The 18,261-nt window shown below is 33.9% G+C and overlaps 1 protein-coding gene across 6 annotated transcripts in view; it reads right to left on the bottom strand.

The window, feature by feature from the left end:
• The window catches only part of BUB3 (BUB3 mitotic checkpoint protein), a 44,348-nt gene extending 30,262 nt beyond the window's left edge, over positions 1–14,086 (bottom strand). The window contains exons 1-8 of one of the 6 annotated variants that reach the window (XM_074284972.1): positions 13,502–14,085; positions 12,728–12,922; positions 11,911–11,980; positions 9,674–9,825; positions 7,335–7,493; positions 5,428–5,605; positions 4,946–5,162; positions 2,368–2,747 (exon numbers count right to left, since the gene is read on the bottom strand). In XM_074284972.1, the coding sequence (XP_074141073.1) occupies positions 2,738–2,747; positions 4,946–5,162; positions 5,428–5,605; positions 7,335–7,493; positions 9,674–9,825; positions 11,911–11,980; positions 12,728–12,922 (981 nt within the window). In that variant the 5' untranslated portion in view covers positions 13,502–14,085 and the 3' untranslated portion in view covers positions 2,368–2,737. Of the gene's footprint in view, positions 1–2,367; positions 2,748–4,945; positions 5,163–5,427; positions 5,606–7,334; positions 7,494–9,673; positions 9,826–11,910; positions 11,981–12,727; positions 12,923–13,280 lie in introns of those variants that run through there. The other 5 variants (XM_074284973.1, XM_074284969.1, XM_074284970.1 and 2 more) reach the window with 5 other exon arrangements.
• Positions 14,087–18,261: the final 4,175 nt, after the last annotated feature.

Raw genomic sequence — 18,261 nt, 5'->3', positions numbered from 1 at the left:
TGGTACAAGGAGGCAGAGAAAACTAGTATTGAAGTAGCCAGTGTTATAAAGCAAGAGTGAGGGGGTGGAACATTACAATTTGTACAGTTATCAGAAAGTTCTTTGAGTCTAGGATTTTAGAAATAAGCAAATAAATTCGGTCCAGAGCACTAAGGTGAGAAACATCTGTCATCAACATGAGAGTCCATTAATTTCACAATAGGCCAGAAAAGGAGAAAAGATTAGGGTAGAGCCCTCTGAAAAGTTAGACCTCAGAAACTTCAGCTAGAAAATAGATTTGCAAGTTCAAAATACCATCCATTTTACATGAGTAATATTTGTAGATACACTTTTAAATACCTAGCAACCCTAACCTTATTTGTATATAATGCTCCTTTCCCATGTGAAAATATTCTTCTAAATGAGAGTATGTGGTAAAAGATAATACCAGAGAAAGGATAATACTAGAGAAAAATTGGTGCTCAAACTGAACACCAAAATACAATAACAATATAAAACAACAAATACAAAATACCATCAACAATAGCAGACAAGAAGACAGTAACAACACATCTCTAAATTCAGGGAAACAAGAAAAAATGGTTAAAGAAACACTTAAATTGGAGTTTAGAAAAAATTTTTACAATAGAAGCAAACCCCTTCAGCCCAAAGACTCCCTTTAACAATTCCAAAAAGATGTCGCTGAGGCCACACACAGTCTCCAGATGTGTGTGAGATAAACTAAGAGAAATGAAAAGATGACCAGTTAGGAAAATGTTGCAATAGTCCAGGTACAAAGTGATAAAACCCACTGACAAGATTAATAGGAATAAAGAAAAGATGTGTGAGATTTTAGAGTACAACTAATAATAACAAGGCTTGATGATTACTTGGAACTGGGAAAAATAGCAAAGGATGAAAGACAACCCTATGGTTCCAAAACTGATTCTATAACTGACAAAAGGGTTATCACTTGTGGAAGAGAAGAAATCTGTTAAAAATATAATTAATTCACAGGGTCATAGGTATTTAGAGTTAGAAGAAAACTTAAGATATGATCTAGTCCAAAACTTCATTTTGCAAAAACAAAAACCAGTACCCAGAAAGATTAGATGATATTCCTACAAGTTAGTAAGTGGTAAATTCAAGATCTGAATCTTTTGAAAGCAAAACAGCTACATGGAAATATAAAGCATTTCTATAACATATTCCTATAATGAAATACTACAAAGTATCAAATACCAACATATAGAGAAATCACAATTCTATATAAGGTTACAAATAATTATATAATTATCTGCATTATTCAGCACCTTATAGAGGGAAGGGATATCATAATTCATTAATCTAAATCTTTTCATCCCTTTATTTAAAAGATCAGGAAGAGGCCCTGAAGTTGTGACTTAGCATAGTCACTCCAAACAGTCTCCTACCACACTTTTTGCACTCAAATAAATAAAATAAATTTTGTTTAACCAAACCAAATAACTAACAATGGAGGCCAATCAAACATATTGCTAATATGAACTTTTCTAAAAAAAATTTTTCCTGAAGTAGATTACATTTTGGTTAACAATTATCTCTTATTTCAAACTATATATCACATTATTGACTTTGAAGGGAAAAGCAAAATCATTCACCTTCAATTCAACAATATTTATTTAGTACTTACCTATACTATGACCCATCACTGTGCTAACCACTGTAGTAAATATACAAAAATTGAAAACTCAAAATGGAGTAGACACAAAAAATATTGGCTAAAAAAGTCAACTCCAAGATCCTATGCGTTTTATGTTTACTCAAATGGTTGCAAAAATATTCTAAATTACAACAAAAGAGTAATGTAATAAATTAGATCCATCAACATGTTATAACATTTGCCATGTCTCAAGGTTTCTTATTCAAAATTTGATGTCTAGATATACATTTTTTTAGGTAAACGCAGTTTGTTTCAGTGCAAGGATTTCTGTTACTACTTGAGTACTACATTGGAGATACTAAAAAAAAAAAAAAAAACCAAAAAAAAGTCACATTCCACAAGTTCTAAGCTCATTTTGAGAAGCTGAACAGTTGGCTACTGAAGTATCATCCTCGTCTCTTGAAGCTGTATATACTTGCAGATCAGGTTTGCAAAGCAGGATGCACAAGGACCTACACAAGGATACACTGTTTTAAGAGACAAGGAAGGTGGTAGTAGTAGTAGGGCTTCAAGGGATCATTTTTTCCCAGGAAAGTCCCAAAGGTACATCAGAAGTAAATATAAGTAAAAATGTGGCTCAAGGGCAAAATATAGCCCTAGCATGGTCCTGAAAAGAGCGATTTTGCTTTATGATAGCTTTATAATGAAGATCCCCATTAATTTCCAAATTTCAAAATATGCAACAATTTAAAACAGTTTCTGAAACTGATTTATTAAATAGGAAATAGATGCTTTTGTTACAAATGTTTGTATTACAAATAGTCAAGCTGCTGGGGTTAGGGGGGGAAGAGAGACGGGAAGGGAGGATAAAAATTTCCAAAGAGAAATTTCTTTTCAGGTTACAACATAAAAACAGAGTCCTGATTCTAAAATTTTCTTAGAAGCACTAAGTGGCACATATACAAGGTTCTTTAAAGGCAAGGGAAAAGAAATAAATCCAATAACAAAAAAGTTCATCCATATTTACTATAAATTATCCCTTAAGGACAAGTATCTTTTGTAGGAAGTACACAAAAACTTTCCACAGAGAAGCCACACTTCCACAAGATGATTAGATTAGGTAGACCTGCAATGAAGAAAATACATTTCAATAGATGATTTGAAGGCTTACACTAACTTTCCATTGAAATTAATATTTGTAAAGCAAAAGAATACTTTGTTAATAAAGTTATGCCAAAAAAAAAAAAAAACTATCAAGATTTTTGATTGAAACCATAGTATTCAAAAAATATATTCTTTTTGCCCACATTTAAAAAAAAAAAAAAAAAGTAAAACTGGACTCTAAACTTAATAAAAATCCCACTAGATGAAGGCAACAGAAAACAAGCCAAAATTAGTACTTTTTTTTGGATAAAATTGCAATGAAATAAATTTCATTCTCACTACAATTTTAAAAATTCTTAATCACCAGAGGCTAGGCAACTGAAACAGGCATAAGAACCGTATAAATGTCAGAATAGTATGCAAAACTCATTAATGTTTTCAAAAATTCACTTAGAGATAGAAACAGGTCCAAATAGATGCCTGTCTAAATGTACTGCAATTACGTTACAATTATTTTCCAAATACACAGATATGCTCTGTCTTTTCTCAGCTCATTACTGACTCAAACAATTTGCTCTTCTGGGATCAATTGTTTGCTAATAAATAATTGTTTACAGTCACAAAATGAAGTTATGAGGTTCTTATTAGTTTTCCTTCTGCACCCTAATAAGATTGAAATCTAGCTGATTCCCAAGAGCCTAACCTTAACCTTGCTTTGTTTAAAAGCCCAGGAAATGATGAACCATCTGCTTCAGAAAATAATGGTGAGCCAAGAGGAAATATTGTTTAATTGTAGATTAACCTCCTCATGAGGCAGAGTGAAGCAGCTTCAGAATTAGCAACTAAAAGTAGCAAGGAAAACAAATAACATAGAAGGCTATCTCTTTATTATTTAATATCCATTAAAAAAAAAAAAAAAATATATATATATATATATATATGGGGAGGTTTTCTATGTTTTCATTTATGTTCAAAAAGAACCACAATTCAAATTTTATACAGTTTGCAAAATCCAAACAAGAATATAATGAAAAGCATATCCACTTCAACTCTATTCTTCAAAATACCTTTACTCCACTCCAGCAAATAATTTCATGACCTTTAGGTAGTAAACTTAAAAAGCTCTTTTTTTTGCCATTTAAAATTTCTGCAGATATTCCCTTCTTTATTAAAGCAACAAAGTGCTTTTCCATCAGCAACATGACATTTAAAGTCAAAAATCTGTCATATATATGATTTCCTACAAGTTGACAAAGGGAAAAGAACTTTATGATATCAGAATGGCCAGCCACAACAAAAGAATTAGAACAGGTTTTATTAAGCAAGAACAAAGCTTTTACTTAGCAAGCCTCAAATTCTAGTCACTTCTAAAACATGCCCAGTAAAGCCTTATTTTGCCACTTTCCAGAATGAACTTTAATTGATGAGGGCAACAAAATTAAATTTAAATTTATAAAATTACTAGAAATCAAATTGCAAAATTAACTTCAACAACTATCTCTGGAGTACCTACTACATGTAGGCAGACCCCACATTAGGTCTATGAGAAATTCAAAGATACATTACAATGAACTGTTTCACAACTCTTAACTTAACAATACTTCATACTTAAGTGTTGTTTCTTTTTTTAATATAGTTGAAATAATCCAAATAAAAAGCTTCTTTATTGACATATATGCAGCCTCTTTAAGTCAACATCAAAAAGATTAAGATATCTTTCATCAGATTTTCAAAACTAGGGAAATTATTCCAGGAAAGGGCAAATAACCTTTTTGATTTTCAGTAAGCCTTATATTCATCCAATTTCTGTAAATATTATAGGAAAATCATCTCTAGAGAGGAAAGACTTAACACTTTTCACATTCTTAAGTCTTTAAATAAAGAAGAATGTGCTTAACGAAATTATTCTTGATTTCTTCAACTTAATTTTCCAGCAATAAGCAAGTAATAACTTCAGAGATTCAAATAATGGTGCCTTTTCAAGAAGAATAAGAGTTTGACATTCTTCTCTACAAAACAACTGGGCACAATTTTATCCATCATACGTCTATCAACCTACGGATATTGAAAGCTTGGGAGAACAAGATAAAATCAACTCCAACCCTACAGTCAGCTGTATTATCTATCAGGCATCAACAATGCTATTCATGAATTTGGAAAAATTAATAAATTCTAGGATGAATGCAAGAAAAGGCTCAAATACAGGTGAAGCATACTCACTTGGGTTTTGTTTCTGCATCTGTCACTTGGCGAATGAAGATACCATCTTCAGGATGTTCAGTGTCATCCATTTCATACATATATGATGATGCTATTGCAAGTGTGGTCCCATCATTACTAAAGGCAAGTGATGCTATGCTAGTGGGATATCGATGGAATTGGCACAATCGTTTTTTGTTGAATGGATCCCAAATATTAACAAATCCATCAGATCCACCTGTAAGCAGTTCCAAAATAAATTCAGTATTTCGGAATGTCAACTACAGAAATGTTCCTTGTGATTAATATATTTATTGAATAAAAGTTAATTAATAATTAATCTGTCACTATTTTTTAAAGAATACTTTTCATATTATAAAATGCAAAAAAAAAAAAAATTTAAATAGTATCCAATGTTCTATAATTATTAAATTTTCATTGTTACAAATATTTGTTATAATAACAATGACAATATTACAACTATATTTTATTAAGTAATTTACCTGTAGCAAATGTGTTGTGAATGTTGTGAAAGGAAATGGCATTGACAGGATAAATTTGCTCAATATTGTTTTCTTTTAGTCTGTGACACTTGAATGCATATTTCTTCTTCTGTACCTCAGGACTTGGATCCAAATATTCAACTGCCACTCGGCCTTCAATAGAGCTTAATACATAGCCCTGCCAATAAGAAAAACGTGAAAAAAAAAACAAAAAAAAAACTAGTTTACTTAGCATTATTTTCTGTATCCAACAAAAACAAAACCAAAAACAAAATTGTCTATTTCAAAATATAAATGGAATATTGAGAAAAACTGATGATCCAGTTAATGTAATTTCTGAAGTTAAATTTGAGCTTTCTACTCAAAACAAAAGTGGACTTCCATATATTTGAATCACATCAGTGGTTTACACAAAGTACACACTCAACAAATGCATTGCTTTACAGGGTAAATTTAACTTTGATTAAGTACTTGAGTGATTCTTTGACACTTGCTTGGGAAGACCAGTTAGCCTGATACACAAAGATTCAAACCTGGTAAAAGTATCTGTCAGGTTCAACATTTCACTTCTAAAGAAAACAAACAATTATTACAAAGCCTCAATTAGAAGGAGAATCTTCTCTGTCAGTGATATCACATTAATGCAGTACAAAAAAATAAATTTTGGAAGTATAACAGATTTCCCCAGTGATAGCTATAAAATAGTTAGAAGGCACTATCTAAATGGCATACAGGAGGTGCTAATAAATGCTTATTTGATTCCCTTTCTCTACTGTTGCCTCCTCAGGAATCAAGCTTTGTTTATAATCAATTAAAAATTCCGAATACGGCATGAAATATAAGTTTTTTATTTAAAACTTTTGAAAATGATGCTACATTTCAAAATTTTCCTACTTCCTTGCAAAATTACAAAAGTAGGAAATGTCAAAGACAAACCAAAAGTGAAATATCATGCTTTTCAAAATGACTTTTTAAAATACAGGCGTGTTCCAATATAAACAAAATGTTATATTCTTGAAGAGTTTAATGTAGCAAAATTCACTGGAGGTTTTCCTATTGCTTTCAATTCTGAAACTGGAGATTAACTCCTACAGAAAAATCCTGGGTTAAAGGAATGAATATTTAAAAATCAAAAATGATCATTTTCTGATAAAAAAGAAGGCAAACACTATTTGAAGAAACACAATCTGTTCTACCAGAGTATGAAATGATATGGGAATTTCAGATTCCATTACCAAAGAAGCACTCATGTTTTTAAAAGACTATCCAAAGATGGCTGGTTTGTACTCACCTCTCTTTTTAGAAAAAGTTTTAGAACAATAAGTGGACCAATCTAATTACAAAAAAGTTGATCACATTATTATTACTTCTTAAAAGTTTATGGCTACATTTTCAGGTGGCATATATGTAGTCTTACAGCTAAAGACTTTAAAAGTCCCAGATTTCATGAGTTAATAAGCCCACCTTTACTTGGCAATGACAATGGAAGGAAGTAGTAGCACATAACATTAACTGTAGCAATGATAAAAGAAATGTTTTGAGAAAGGGGAAAAGTTTCATCTATCCTATTATCTACCAAGTTTGGTTTTGGTTGTTATCAAAAACTTCTGAAGACTGTACATGTAAAGTAATGAAGGCAGTTTTAGTGCAAAAGTAGTCTAAAAAGGGATTTTATTACAAAATTTCAACAAACTAAATTCCAGGTTTAATTAAATCTGGGCTATCTATCATTCATCATAAAGTAAAACCAAATAACTGAATTACAGCTCATTTGGCAATATTGGCCAAATAGGTACTCAGGTTTTAAGTATTTAAATAATGTATTTGCTTTAAAATGTTCTTTTAAAAACAACCAGAGGAGAATTCACATATTTTCAATGTTTAATGAGATTTTAAAAGATCAGTACCTGCTTGTTTGGAAATGCTCGTATGCAACGAGTCTGGTATTTCAGACTAGACTCTCTTCTCTGCTGCACATACCCCATATTCCTCAAGTCCCATACCAGCACTCTCCGACCAGCTGTCCCCACAATTAATCTGTCTCCAGACACAGAGAGTGTGTAAACCTTTTAAAGAATAGCAAAATTATTACAAGATACTCCATATTTAATCAAAGCTTCAAAAAACAGCTGATGAGGCCCAAATTTTTAAAAGGATAGAGGCAAAGTGTTTTCAGTTAATTATGAAATATCATAATTATAGCAGCTATGGCAGCTTTTGGCTTTTCAAAGCAAATAATTCTCAAAATAATCTTCTCATAAAATCTTCGCAATGATCTTATAAAAGATAAATAATATGCTTCAGACAATTACCATTTACCAAAACCAAATCACTTAACACAATAAAATCATCTAAACATTGCCCTTTAAAAAAAAAATCCTTTATGTCGAAGTTATTCTACACATAAAAATAACAGAAAACTATATAAGTTAATAAGCTATACAATTCAAGAAAGATTTTTTTTTTTTTGAAAAATCAGAATACTTTTTTTATGAACTTTTCTTTGGATCTGATTTTTTTCCCCCCACAAATTATTAAAAGCGTGGACTGTCCAAACCATCCAACTTGAATTAAGATGGCTTTGTATTTTATTTCCTAAAAGCAAAAGTGTAGCACATTTCAAAATAATACTGAAAGTCAAACATTATATAGAAATAAACAGTTTTTGAACAAATTAAATATAGAATTTAGCCACTTTTTAGCAGTATTTTCCAAAAATCTACTTCACAGATTTAATATAATTGTTTGAACCTTCAGTATTTATAATGTTAGACAAGAGCCAAAAACAAACAAACAAACAAACAAAAAAAAAAAAAAAAAAAAAAAAAAAAGCACCATAGATTTCTGAATATTCCATTTTCAAGATTGTTTGGTAATAAGTCTTCAATAAAATCAGCCATATGTATCAAGCTATTTTTAATAATTCAGTATTCTTCTAAAATAGGATCTTAAATTTGTACCTTAGTAATGTTAGCTGAAGCATTTATATAAACTTTAAAAATTTAAAAGCTAGACTATGAGATTTTTACATTTCTTTAGTAAGAGAAATTTGCCAAAGATGATCAACAGAAAATCAAGTTATACACAACAGAAAAATCTATTAAGTCTTGTAAAATATCAGTTTATGAATCCAGAAATCTAGTAAGAGCTCAATTTATAATGGTACAATCATATCAGGAATCTTATCTTAAATCTTTACTATACAGATGACATATACTTTTCTAACTATGTTTCCTATCCCCAATGACCATAAATCAAGTGAAACCACTGTCATACTACTGAATAGGTGTATACATTTATCAAAGAAAGTATTAAGAAAAAAAAAAAGTGACATAATGAACCTCGCTGAACCAATAAGCAGCTTGATTCAGTGTGGCTGTCCATTATATGATATTCTGTCACCAATTTATCATAGCTCTTAACATGCTATATACAACTATAAATCAAAAACTAGAAACAATGCAATTATTTTATTCTGAACAAAGGTCTTGCCAGAAGTAGATTTGACTGCAATATGGGCAAAAAATAATGGCTCTCTTAGATACAATACTGTACATAATGATAGCTAACATGGTCTGAATAGTATATTTACACTAAAGAAGTAGATTCAATTAAAAAATCTGTCTTTAAAATTAACTACTAACTGATAAAGTCTAACAGGGATATACAGAGAATGCTCAACTATGCTTGTTTTATCAGGCTTTGTTTTCTGATCAAGAGGTTAAAATTACACAAAGTTTTGATTCTAAAGAAGCTTTATACCTTAGTTTCCATCTTTTTACTATCCAAAAAAAAAAAAAAAAAAAAAAAAGAACAAGGAACAATAGCACACCTTTATCACAAATTACAATGACAGTGCATTTTGCCCTTTTTTTAACAATCAACTCAAACGAAACCTCAAGTCATAAAGAAAAATGAGTAAAGCTTCTTTTTTTCTACTTTGGGGATGTCGAAGCAAATCTAGGACAATTGACAGTCTTTGCTAAATGGCTTTACTCAAATGGCAGCATGTTGCATTCTTTAGTTTCAGTGTGGGGAATCATGTATAAGCCAAATTTTTTTCAAAGCATAAAGCTAAGACAAAAAATAAGCCTCCCTGTTAATTTTCAAATATGTTTAATAGGGTTTTAAGAAATTACAGTATACTAAATCTTTAAAGATAAAACTATTTGCAATAAATACACATCAAATCAATTTAACCTAGTTAAATAAGTATAATTTCTATTACTATAAAAACAATACCTACCTTTTCTGGCTGAGAAAAAGTTCCTGCATTACAAGGAGTTCTGGGATCCCACAATTTAACTGTTTGATCCCAACTTCCAGTAACCATAACATTCACCTCTGGGCAATATTCAACACATCTAATAGGTGCATCATGGGTTCCAACAAGGTTTTCTTAAAAAAAAAAAAAAAGTGAAGGGAAGGGAAGAAATATCTAGTATTATTACCTCAACTAAATAGATTCCTCATAAGAACAATAAAATGAGCTACTCCTACAGTACCCAATAAGTAAGCTGCAACAACCATTTCACAGAAGTCTGAATATAAAAGTATATTTCTCTACAATCCAATCCAGAAGTAACTACTCCTCCTTTTCTTTCCTTTTCCTATAATTCTTTAATATTTAATTTAAGTTCCTGGTGTGATAATACAACTGGTCTACATGGCAGTAGAGGATATCTACAAGCTCATAAATGACAAAATAGGCTATCTTTGTATCCTTTAGTAGATCTATCTACCAAAAACTTAATCCTCAAAAAATATTTCTTGAATGAAAAAATTTGTCCCTTGAGCCCTCACAAGGAAGTCTCAAATTTTAAAAGCAACCTCCCCCAAACTTATTTTTTAACCTAAATTTTTTATGGTTATTAGTTTTGAAGTTTTGAGACTTCTATGAGAACATCAGTGTTGTATAATTTTACTTGGTTTTCAAAACAACTCAACTTTGGAAGAGATACTTCCATTCCAGTTGCAAGCTTTTAAAGTCATACAACAAAAGTAATTTAGAAGAATAGAAAACCTGTTACCAGTGCCAATAATTTCCTGATTCGAAATGAAATGAATCCTAAATGAAATGAAAGCTTCTGTCTTTTCTCCCCAAAATACTATTCTACCACAGGATGAAACCTTTTGGATTCTTGTAAATCGTTTTCAAATTTTGAGACTACAAACTTGTCTAAGCAAATCTATGTAGCAACACACTAGAATACGTATAATATTGAGCTATATAAGAATGCTACAAACAAAATAAAACAAAATAAAACAACCCCACATATTTGAAGAACATATAAATGAAAGTTCAATGTAATATATTTACTCATATTTTACTTTGTTAAAATATTCTATTTTCCTCTCCTTTTCATCTATTTGTAGAATTTTCTTTAAAATACTCAAAAAACTTTTCCTATTCCTATTTACTTTATCTAGTGAAAATGCCAAAGATAAAAACGAAAAGTGGTTTGTTTCATGGAAGAGAAAAAATTGTAGGTATAATAAGTATATGTGAATGTGCACATAGATATGATACATATGCACATATCATCTATGTGTGTGTGTATATATGCATACACACATACATATATATACATACATCTATATAAACAACTCTAAGTACCAAGTTAAAGAACTGGGATATCTGCCAAGCTCTGCCATTAACACATTACAAAAAAATGTAAAATATATATTTCAAAATATAGATTTCAAGTATTTCTAACAATAGCTAGCACATGTGACTTTGAGGTTTGCAAATCATTTACATAAGTTATTCGTTTGATTCTCAAAACAATCCTGAAAGGTAGTTGCTATTTTTAATCCTCATTTTACAGGTGAGAAAACTGAGGTTATATGATTTCTTCCCTCAGGATCGAACAGATGGTCTTAGAGGCAGGATATGAACCCAGATCATCTTGACTCTAAGCCCAGAGCTCCATTCACAACACCACCTAGTTTCCTAGTGTAAAAAATTATTTGTTATTCACTTCAGAATAAAATGCAATGCATTATTCATTTAGTAAGTCAAATAAGACCAGAGCACATTAAGACTTCTAACAAGTTTTAAGTATAAGGAATAGGAAATGGAAATATAGACACTTTAATATCACAGATTTCAAAAATCTTTTAAAAATCAAAATTAATGAAAATAAAGTTAAATTTGTAAAATTACTCAAAATCCTAATAAGATGAAAGCCAATAAAAATGATCTGGATCCATCTCACTACAGAGTCAAAGTCCCACTTGACAAGTCACAACACTTAGGATGCCACTCTCATTTTGTTATTAAAGAAAAACAAAAAACAAAAAAAACAGAAAATAGTCAATAATTTAAAAGCCATTTCAACTTTTTAAAATGAAAATTTCAATTTTAATTGCAGCTATTTTGCAAATATGTAAATTATTTATCATGCTATCTTGATAAACCACCTACATCTTTAAAAGCTTATAAAATCAAGGATCTGAAAATGAGAAATTCTGCTGGCTTACCTTGATCAGTATTCAAGTCATGCATTTTCAACTGATGATCCAATCCCCCACTCCAAGCATGTGTTGGATCCTGAAAGATGTTTTTTTTTAACTTTTAAATGTGTAACACTTCCAAACAAACTTTAAAATCTACAAACGTTAGGATTAGCCATGCTAATAAGATAAACTTTGTCCAATATACCATTTTTTTAATGGAAGGTTAACAAACCAAACAAATAGCAAAGATATTCGTCCAACTATAAAACAAAGTAGCTTATTCACAACTGGGCATGGGGATGGTGACAGAAAGAGATACTTCTAAAATCTAAATCTAAATAGATTTCTTATTATGAGATCTGTCTTTTTTTTTAAAACATATTTTGATAACTTAATTGATATAATGGATTTCATTTATAATCTGAAGTATTTTACTTTATGTATTAAAAAAACTAAATGAAGATTTTTTTATTGTGGGATCGCCGATTTTTTTTTACATATTGCAATTGTAATTTGATAGAATTTTACTTATAATCCTATGCATTTTATAGTTTTCACCAGACAGCCAAAAGAATCCAGGACACTAAAAAAAGAGACCCTATTCTAAAAACAAAGGCAAACCTGCTTTGTTTTTGTGATTGGCTCCTTTTGTCTTTTATAAGAATCTAAAAAGCATTAAGAGATTCTTTTAATAAATAATGGGAGAAAAGAATACGCACACCCAATTCTACAAAAATATCTTTGGGACTTGGTCACCTATCCCCTAAGAGACTTGAATGGCTTTCACTGTGACGGGGAATCAGGAGGAGTGCCCTGAAAGCATCATTATCTGGAGACCTACATAGAAAGCACAGTCCAGGACAGCGCCAGTGTGTTGGTATTTGAGACGCATGGTGTTGGCTGGGACATCGTAGAGCCGAACCGAAGTATCCCAAGAAGAGACCAGCAGGAACTGGGATGTGTTGGGACTGAACTTCACTGAGGAGATGCCATCTTCTGGAGGCTGGTTCAACTTGAACTCATTAGACCCGGTCATCTGCAGAATCAGATACTGAGGGTCAATCGGGGTCCCAGACAATTGGGAGGGTGGAGGTGGGAGTGAGGAGCCCGGAAATGGAGGAACGGGATGGGGGGGGGGGGGGAATACAGCTCCGAGCCCGGCAGGACAAGGCCAATGAAGGGGGAGGGTGGAAAGGCAGGGTCGGGGGTGGGGGCCGCAGGACTAAGGGTTGGGGTAAGTGACTTCAAAGGTTCAGGCGTCGGGGCTACTGCGCCTGCGCAAGGCTGAACACAAGCGCGCCTCCACCTCCCATCCCCCTCCACACATCCACCGCTATCTAAGATTGCCCCTCACCCTGACCCCCAGGGATCGTCTAAACCGCCTCGACCAGCACCTCTCGAATCCCTCTCGCTTCATCCCACACCATCCGGTCCCGGGCTCTCTATCCCCAGCCCCCTCCACTCACGGTCTGCCTACTCGTCCGCTCCTACACAGAGAAAGCAGTGGAAATCCACCTGGCTCCCCTCCAGACCGTTCCAAGCCGGGACAGCCTCCCCCCAAAAATCTTCTAACAGTAGCCCTTTGGCGCCCCACCACCTCGCCTCCCTAGGCTACCTTGTCGTCTGCTCGCAGGCCACCGTCCGTTGCTCCTTGCCGCCTTCTTCCTCAGCGCTCTCTTTAAGGAACAAACCCTAGCGCGCGCCCCTGATTGGGCGGTTTCAAATGCCAACGCCTAGTTCCAAGTCACTGATTGGTCCGAGAAGCTGTCTTATGGACTTCAACCAACACCATCCTGTTCCGGGTCAGGAGGAAGTACAACATCCCGTGTTCACGGGGTTTCACATTCACAAAGTTGAGGAAGCTGGCTCCCAACCACCGCCTACCGTGATAGCAAAACTACAATTCCCACCATTCATTAGGCCGTGCATAAAGCCCGAGCCTTTAGGGTGTTGCATACCGGGAAATGTAGTCCTTAGGTGGTGGAAACAACTTCTTTTGTCCGCGGAGTTAAATGAGAAAGGGTGTAAATTGCTATAGCTTTTCCCTTCCCCATGTTAATATGCAGAAAACAATACTTAATTGTCAAATTATCTCTTTATTACCAGATATGATAGTCTTTTCTCAAGCCTCCATCTTCTCTACCTCTCTGCCTCCTTCTCGATTCTCTAACCAGGTGGTCAAGTGTTCACAAGGTGGTCAAAAAAAAGTGACAGACACTCTGGAGGTTTCTCTTCAGAACTTTAGCATTGATGTATGACAGGGGAAAGAGTGACGCAGGACCCTCCAGCATGGCGGGCCCTCATCAGAGAAGGTGTATCGTGCTCCAGGAGCAGAGAATTAGCCCGAAGAAAATGAGAAATAGATGAAGTATCGAAGCTATCCCGGATGCTCATGTGGACTACTTATGTCTGACCTGTGACAGAGCGTTGTAACCTGATTTTGACATAGTGAAGTCATTTTGGTCATTTTCAGAAACCAACCAATCAACAACCAAATTCAAGCTTCTTTCCCACGTCTCCAACGGTTACAGAACGAGTGGGTGTCCTGCAGGCATCTCTAATGTATCAGAAACATAAGTCGCAGATCCTGCCCATCAAATTTCTCAATGTCTTCTGTGTCTCTTTCCATTCACCCAGTTTTATCCTCCTTGACTCCACTCTTTCACTCCACATTCATCTAAATGTAGTAGCCAAATCCGGTCACTTCTACATCTGAAGCGTGTCTCTTCTCATCTCAACGATGGTCATCAAAGCCTTCAGCTTTGTCTTCCCCAAATCACTCTCTCCAATCTTGACTCAGCTGCCAGAATGATTATCCTAAACCGCAGATGTTCCCGTGCTTCTCTTTTACTCAATAGATTCTAATTTTCTGCTACTGCTTCTAGGATCGAACTATATTCTTCTGTCTGAAATTTTGAAAGCCTTTTATACTCCATCCACAATTCATGCTTTATTATACATTAGTCCTCTTCCCACAGTCCACAGTCCTTTCCAAATGGCATTCTTACTCTCTTTCACATAGTGCTCTTGTTTGACAGTTATCTTACCTTTGCCTTAGCTATCCTCTTACTTGAAATGCACTCCCTAGTCACCTCTTCCTTTTAGAATTCCCCGCTTCCATAAAAGAAGCCCAAGTGCCACCTTCTACCTAGTACTTCCTGATTCCCTTAACTGTTTCATTTTCAGCATTTCTTCTTCCCAGTGCCTGGTGCATAATATAAAATAAATAGTTCTTGATTGTTGAATCTGCTGGGTTCGTAAATCCTATTTATAAAGGAGGGAGGGGGCAAAGAAAGTATTACTCCAATTGCCTGCATAGTTTAAGAAACAGCCTCCTACTTGGTCCCCACTTCCCCCTTAAACTGAACTCACAGGGCTCTTGTTTTGGACCTAAATCACACTAGTTTTATTCTGCTGAATCTTGTCCTGAGCATACTGCATTAGATTCAGACTTGAGCAATCTCTTTCCCTTTTCTCTTCTATCTTGCTTTCCTTCCCCCCCTTTTCCTTTTTTTCTCTCCTCTTTTTTTCTCTCCTCTCCCTCTCCCTTTCCCCTTCTCTCTTTTTTGTCCCTGCTTGTCTATAAGTCTCTGTGTCTCTTTTAGTTTCACTGTATGGAGTGTTCCCAGGAGGACTAACACCTTTGGTGTGAAGGATTGCCAAGGCTTTTTCAGGGCTGCTCATTCCCTTTTGGTGTCCACCTGGGTCACCCAACTCTCACCTGTGGCTCTAAGAAGCTGTAGCTGCACATAGGCCACTCCCCAGTAAGCCATCTCAGCAGATAAATTAAATCAGGTTTAATCAGAAAATTAAGGGAGTGAGGGTTAGCTAGGTGGCGCAGTGGATAGAGCACCAGCCTTGAATTCAGGAGGATACGAGTTCAAATCTAGTCTCAGACACTTAACACTTCCTAGCTGGGTGACCCTGGGCAAGTCACTTAACCCCAGCAGAAGAAAGGAAGAAAGAAAGGCTTAGTGAAGTGAATTGACCTTCAGAGACACAGGACCAAGTAAAGGAAAATTTAACCCAGCTCCTAACCCTTGAATAATCCTTAAATTTGAAAGAAAATGTGAAGATCATAGGACAGCTGAAATGGTATTTATAAAATACCTAGTTCCACTCATTTACTTACAAAGTGATTCAGCTGGTATCCAGAGAAGTTAAAAGGCTTGTCCAAAGAAACAGCTGTTGGAAGAGGAAAGGTTTGAGGTCAAAATGAAAGAGGGTATTCAATAAAATATAATGTTGCTTGTACTGCATTCAAACACATAGTGTTAGGTACTACTCCACACACTTTTCTACTCATGCTATAAATAGATTTTTTTTTTAAAAGACCTTTCTATTCATTATAGTGGTGAAGTGCCTATTTCACAATACTGTTGTGAGGATCAAAATTAGATAATGCATCACAGTGCTTTTTAAAATTCAAAGTTCAGGAAATGGCCAACTGTCATTATCCTTATTAATATTATTATCATTATTAACAAAATTTGGGGAAAGAGTGATTCTCTACTTCTTTTTACTTCAACTAATCTAGAATAAATATGCAGAATAAAAAATTCCAAATCTCTTTTTCCACACTGGCTCTTGCTACATCTTTCTATTTTGTGATGTTTTGTTCTTTCTCCACTTTTCTTTATTTAGCTTTATCACTGCTGTGCAATTCTAAGAATGAATGACACAATTTTTTTTTCAGCTGCAACTGTATAATTTCATTAAACTATATTATTCAGTAATTTCTGAGTATGGGGTTTCAATTAAATATCACTTTAGTTTTACGAAATGCTAATGCTCTAAAAATCCTTCAAACTAAAACTTGGAATTAGAAGGATGATGATTAGAAGGATGACTATTCAAACATTCTGATAAACAGATGGTTAGAGATACAATACGTAGAAATTATAAAGTTTTGAAAAAGAATTCTAACTACTCTTTCAAAGTCTAAGCTTTATGTTCATTGATAATCGACTAAATGACAGTACTTAACTATCTGGGTTTAGTAAGATCAATATTGGGGTGTCCCCCCAGAGCTGTCCTAATAGTGTTACAAAGCTGTATTACCTTGGGTTTCCAGTTTTATGATTAATAGGTGCAAGGTTTAAAAATTTAATGTAGAAGGAAAAGTTAGAGAGTTCCTTACATTTAAAAGCCTAGTTATTATTAGTATTGATGCCCTGATAGTTTCTTTTTTATGAGAAACTATTTCTTGAAGGCATGATAGGGAAAGATATGGAAAGATAAAATGATGCAATTATTTGTCTTGTTCCCTCCATAATCTCAAAACCCTTAAATAGTAGTCATCTATATTATGCATCATCAAATAGCAACTGGTGACCATTTGGGTTCTTTCCTATACTCATCTGTTTGTTACACAATGGAATATTTTAAAAGTTTATTTTTAAATTGCGTAAGTAAAGAATGATGAGTTTAGCTTTATATAAGATGAAATACCTAAGTATAAAACTGAAGTCCATATTTTTCCTAGATCTTGATTTGTTGTGGGTCCATAGAAGCCAGGAAATGAAAATCTAGTTTACCTAGAGGTTTGATTTTGTATACTGTACAAGAAACTTATTCATATTCTCCAATGCATTACCAAATGCCCAAATTAGGATCTGTGATTTTTTTTTATATGATAGCACTTTTGAATCCTTTATTTAAAATTCTCTTTTGATCCATTTTATGAATTCTTAAAATAAAGAGTTGTAATAATACATGGATTTACAAGGTCTCTTCTAGATCTAAATCTATATTCTACAATCTCACATATTTTGGCAGAGAAAAATAAACTGACTTATGGGGAGTAGTGTCATGAAAACTATTGAATTTGTGCTAGAAAGCGAACCCGAGAAAACTAAAAGGTTTACAAATATTACATAGCTTTACATTATTGTTCCATAAAGTCCCAAATTTATCAGGAAGATGAATTTGATTTGTTTCAGCCCTAAAACGCCTATTTGTCATACTTAAGAGTAGATCATAATCCACTACAGGTCATACTGGCCTGTTTTTCTCTTGGCCCAGCCGAGTATTGCTTAAAACCTAGACCCTCGACAACAAGAACTCGATATAAATATTCATCTTGTTTTCTGGGGCTCGTTTTCAAGGATTTCCCACCCCCCTACCCCACCTCCTTGTGCTTTTCCTTTGGAGATTTCCTCAGGAAGTTAAGCAAGGAACAGGTGGCTGTGATAAAACACGCCCGAGTGTCTCTGGTTTGAATAACATTCAGTGAAGTATTTACTTTTTTGTTTCAAGGATTCCTTTTCCTCCCGGCTGCCCAAGGCAGAGGCTGCAGGTGTCCCCCACTCTGGAGGAGAGACCGGGCTGCTGCTTTGGCGCTAAAATCAATCACAATCGCAGTTCGCATGTCAC

Source organism: Sminthopsis crassicaudata, chromosome 2 (assembly GCF_048593235.1).
Source record: "Sminthopsis crassicaudata isolate SCR6 chromosome 2, ASM4859323v1, whole genome shotgun sequence".
NCBI lineage: Eukaryota > Metazoa > Chordata > Mammalia > Dasyuromorphia > Dasyuridae > Sminthopsis > Sminthopsis crassicaudata.
Note: the sequence above shows the minus strand (reverse complement) of the source record. Positions and strands in the feature narration are given on the sequence as shown.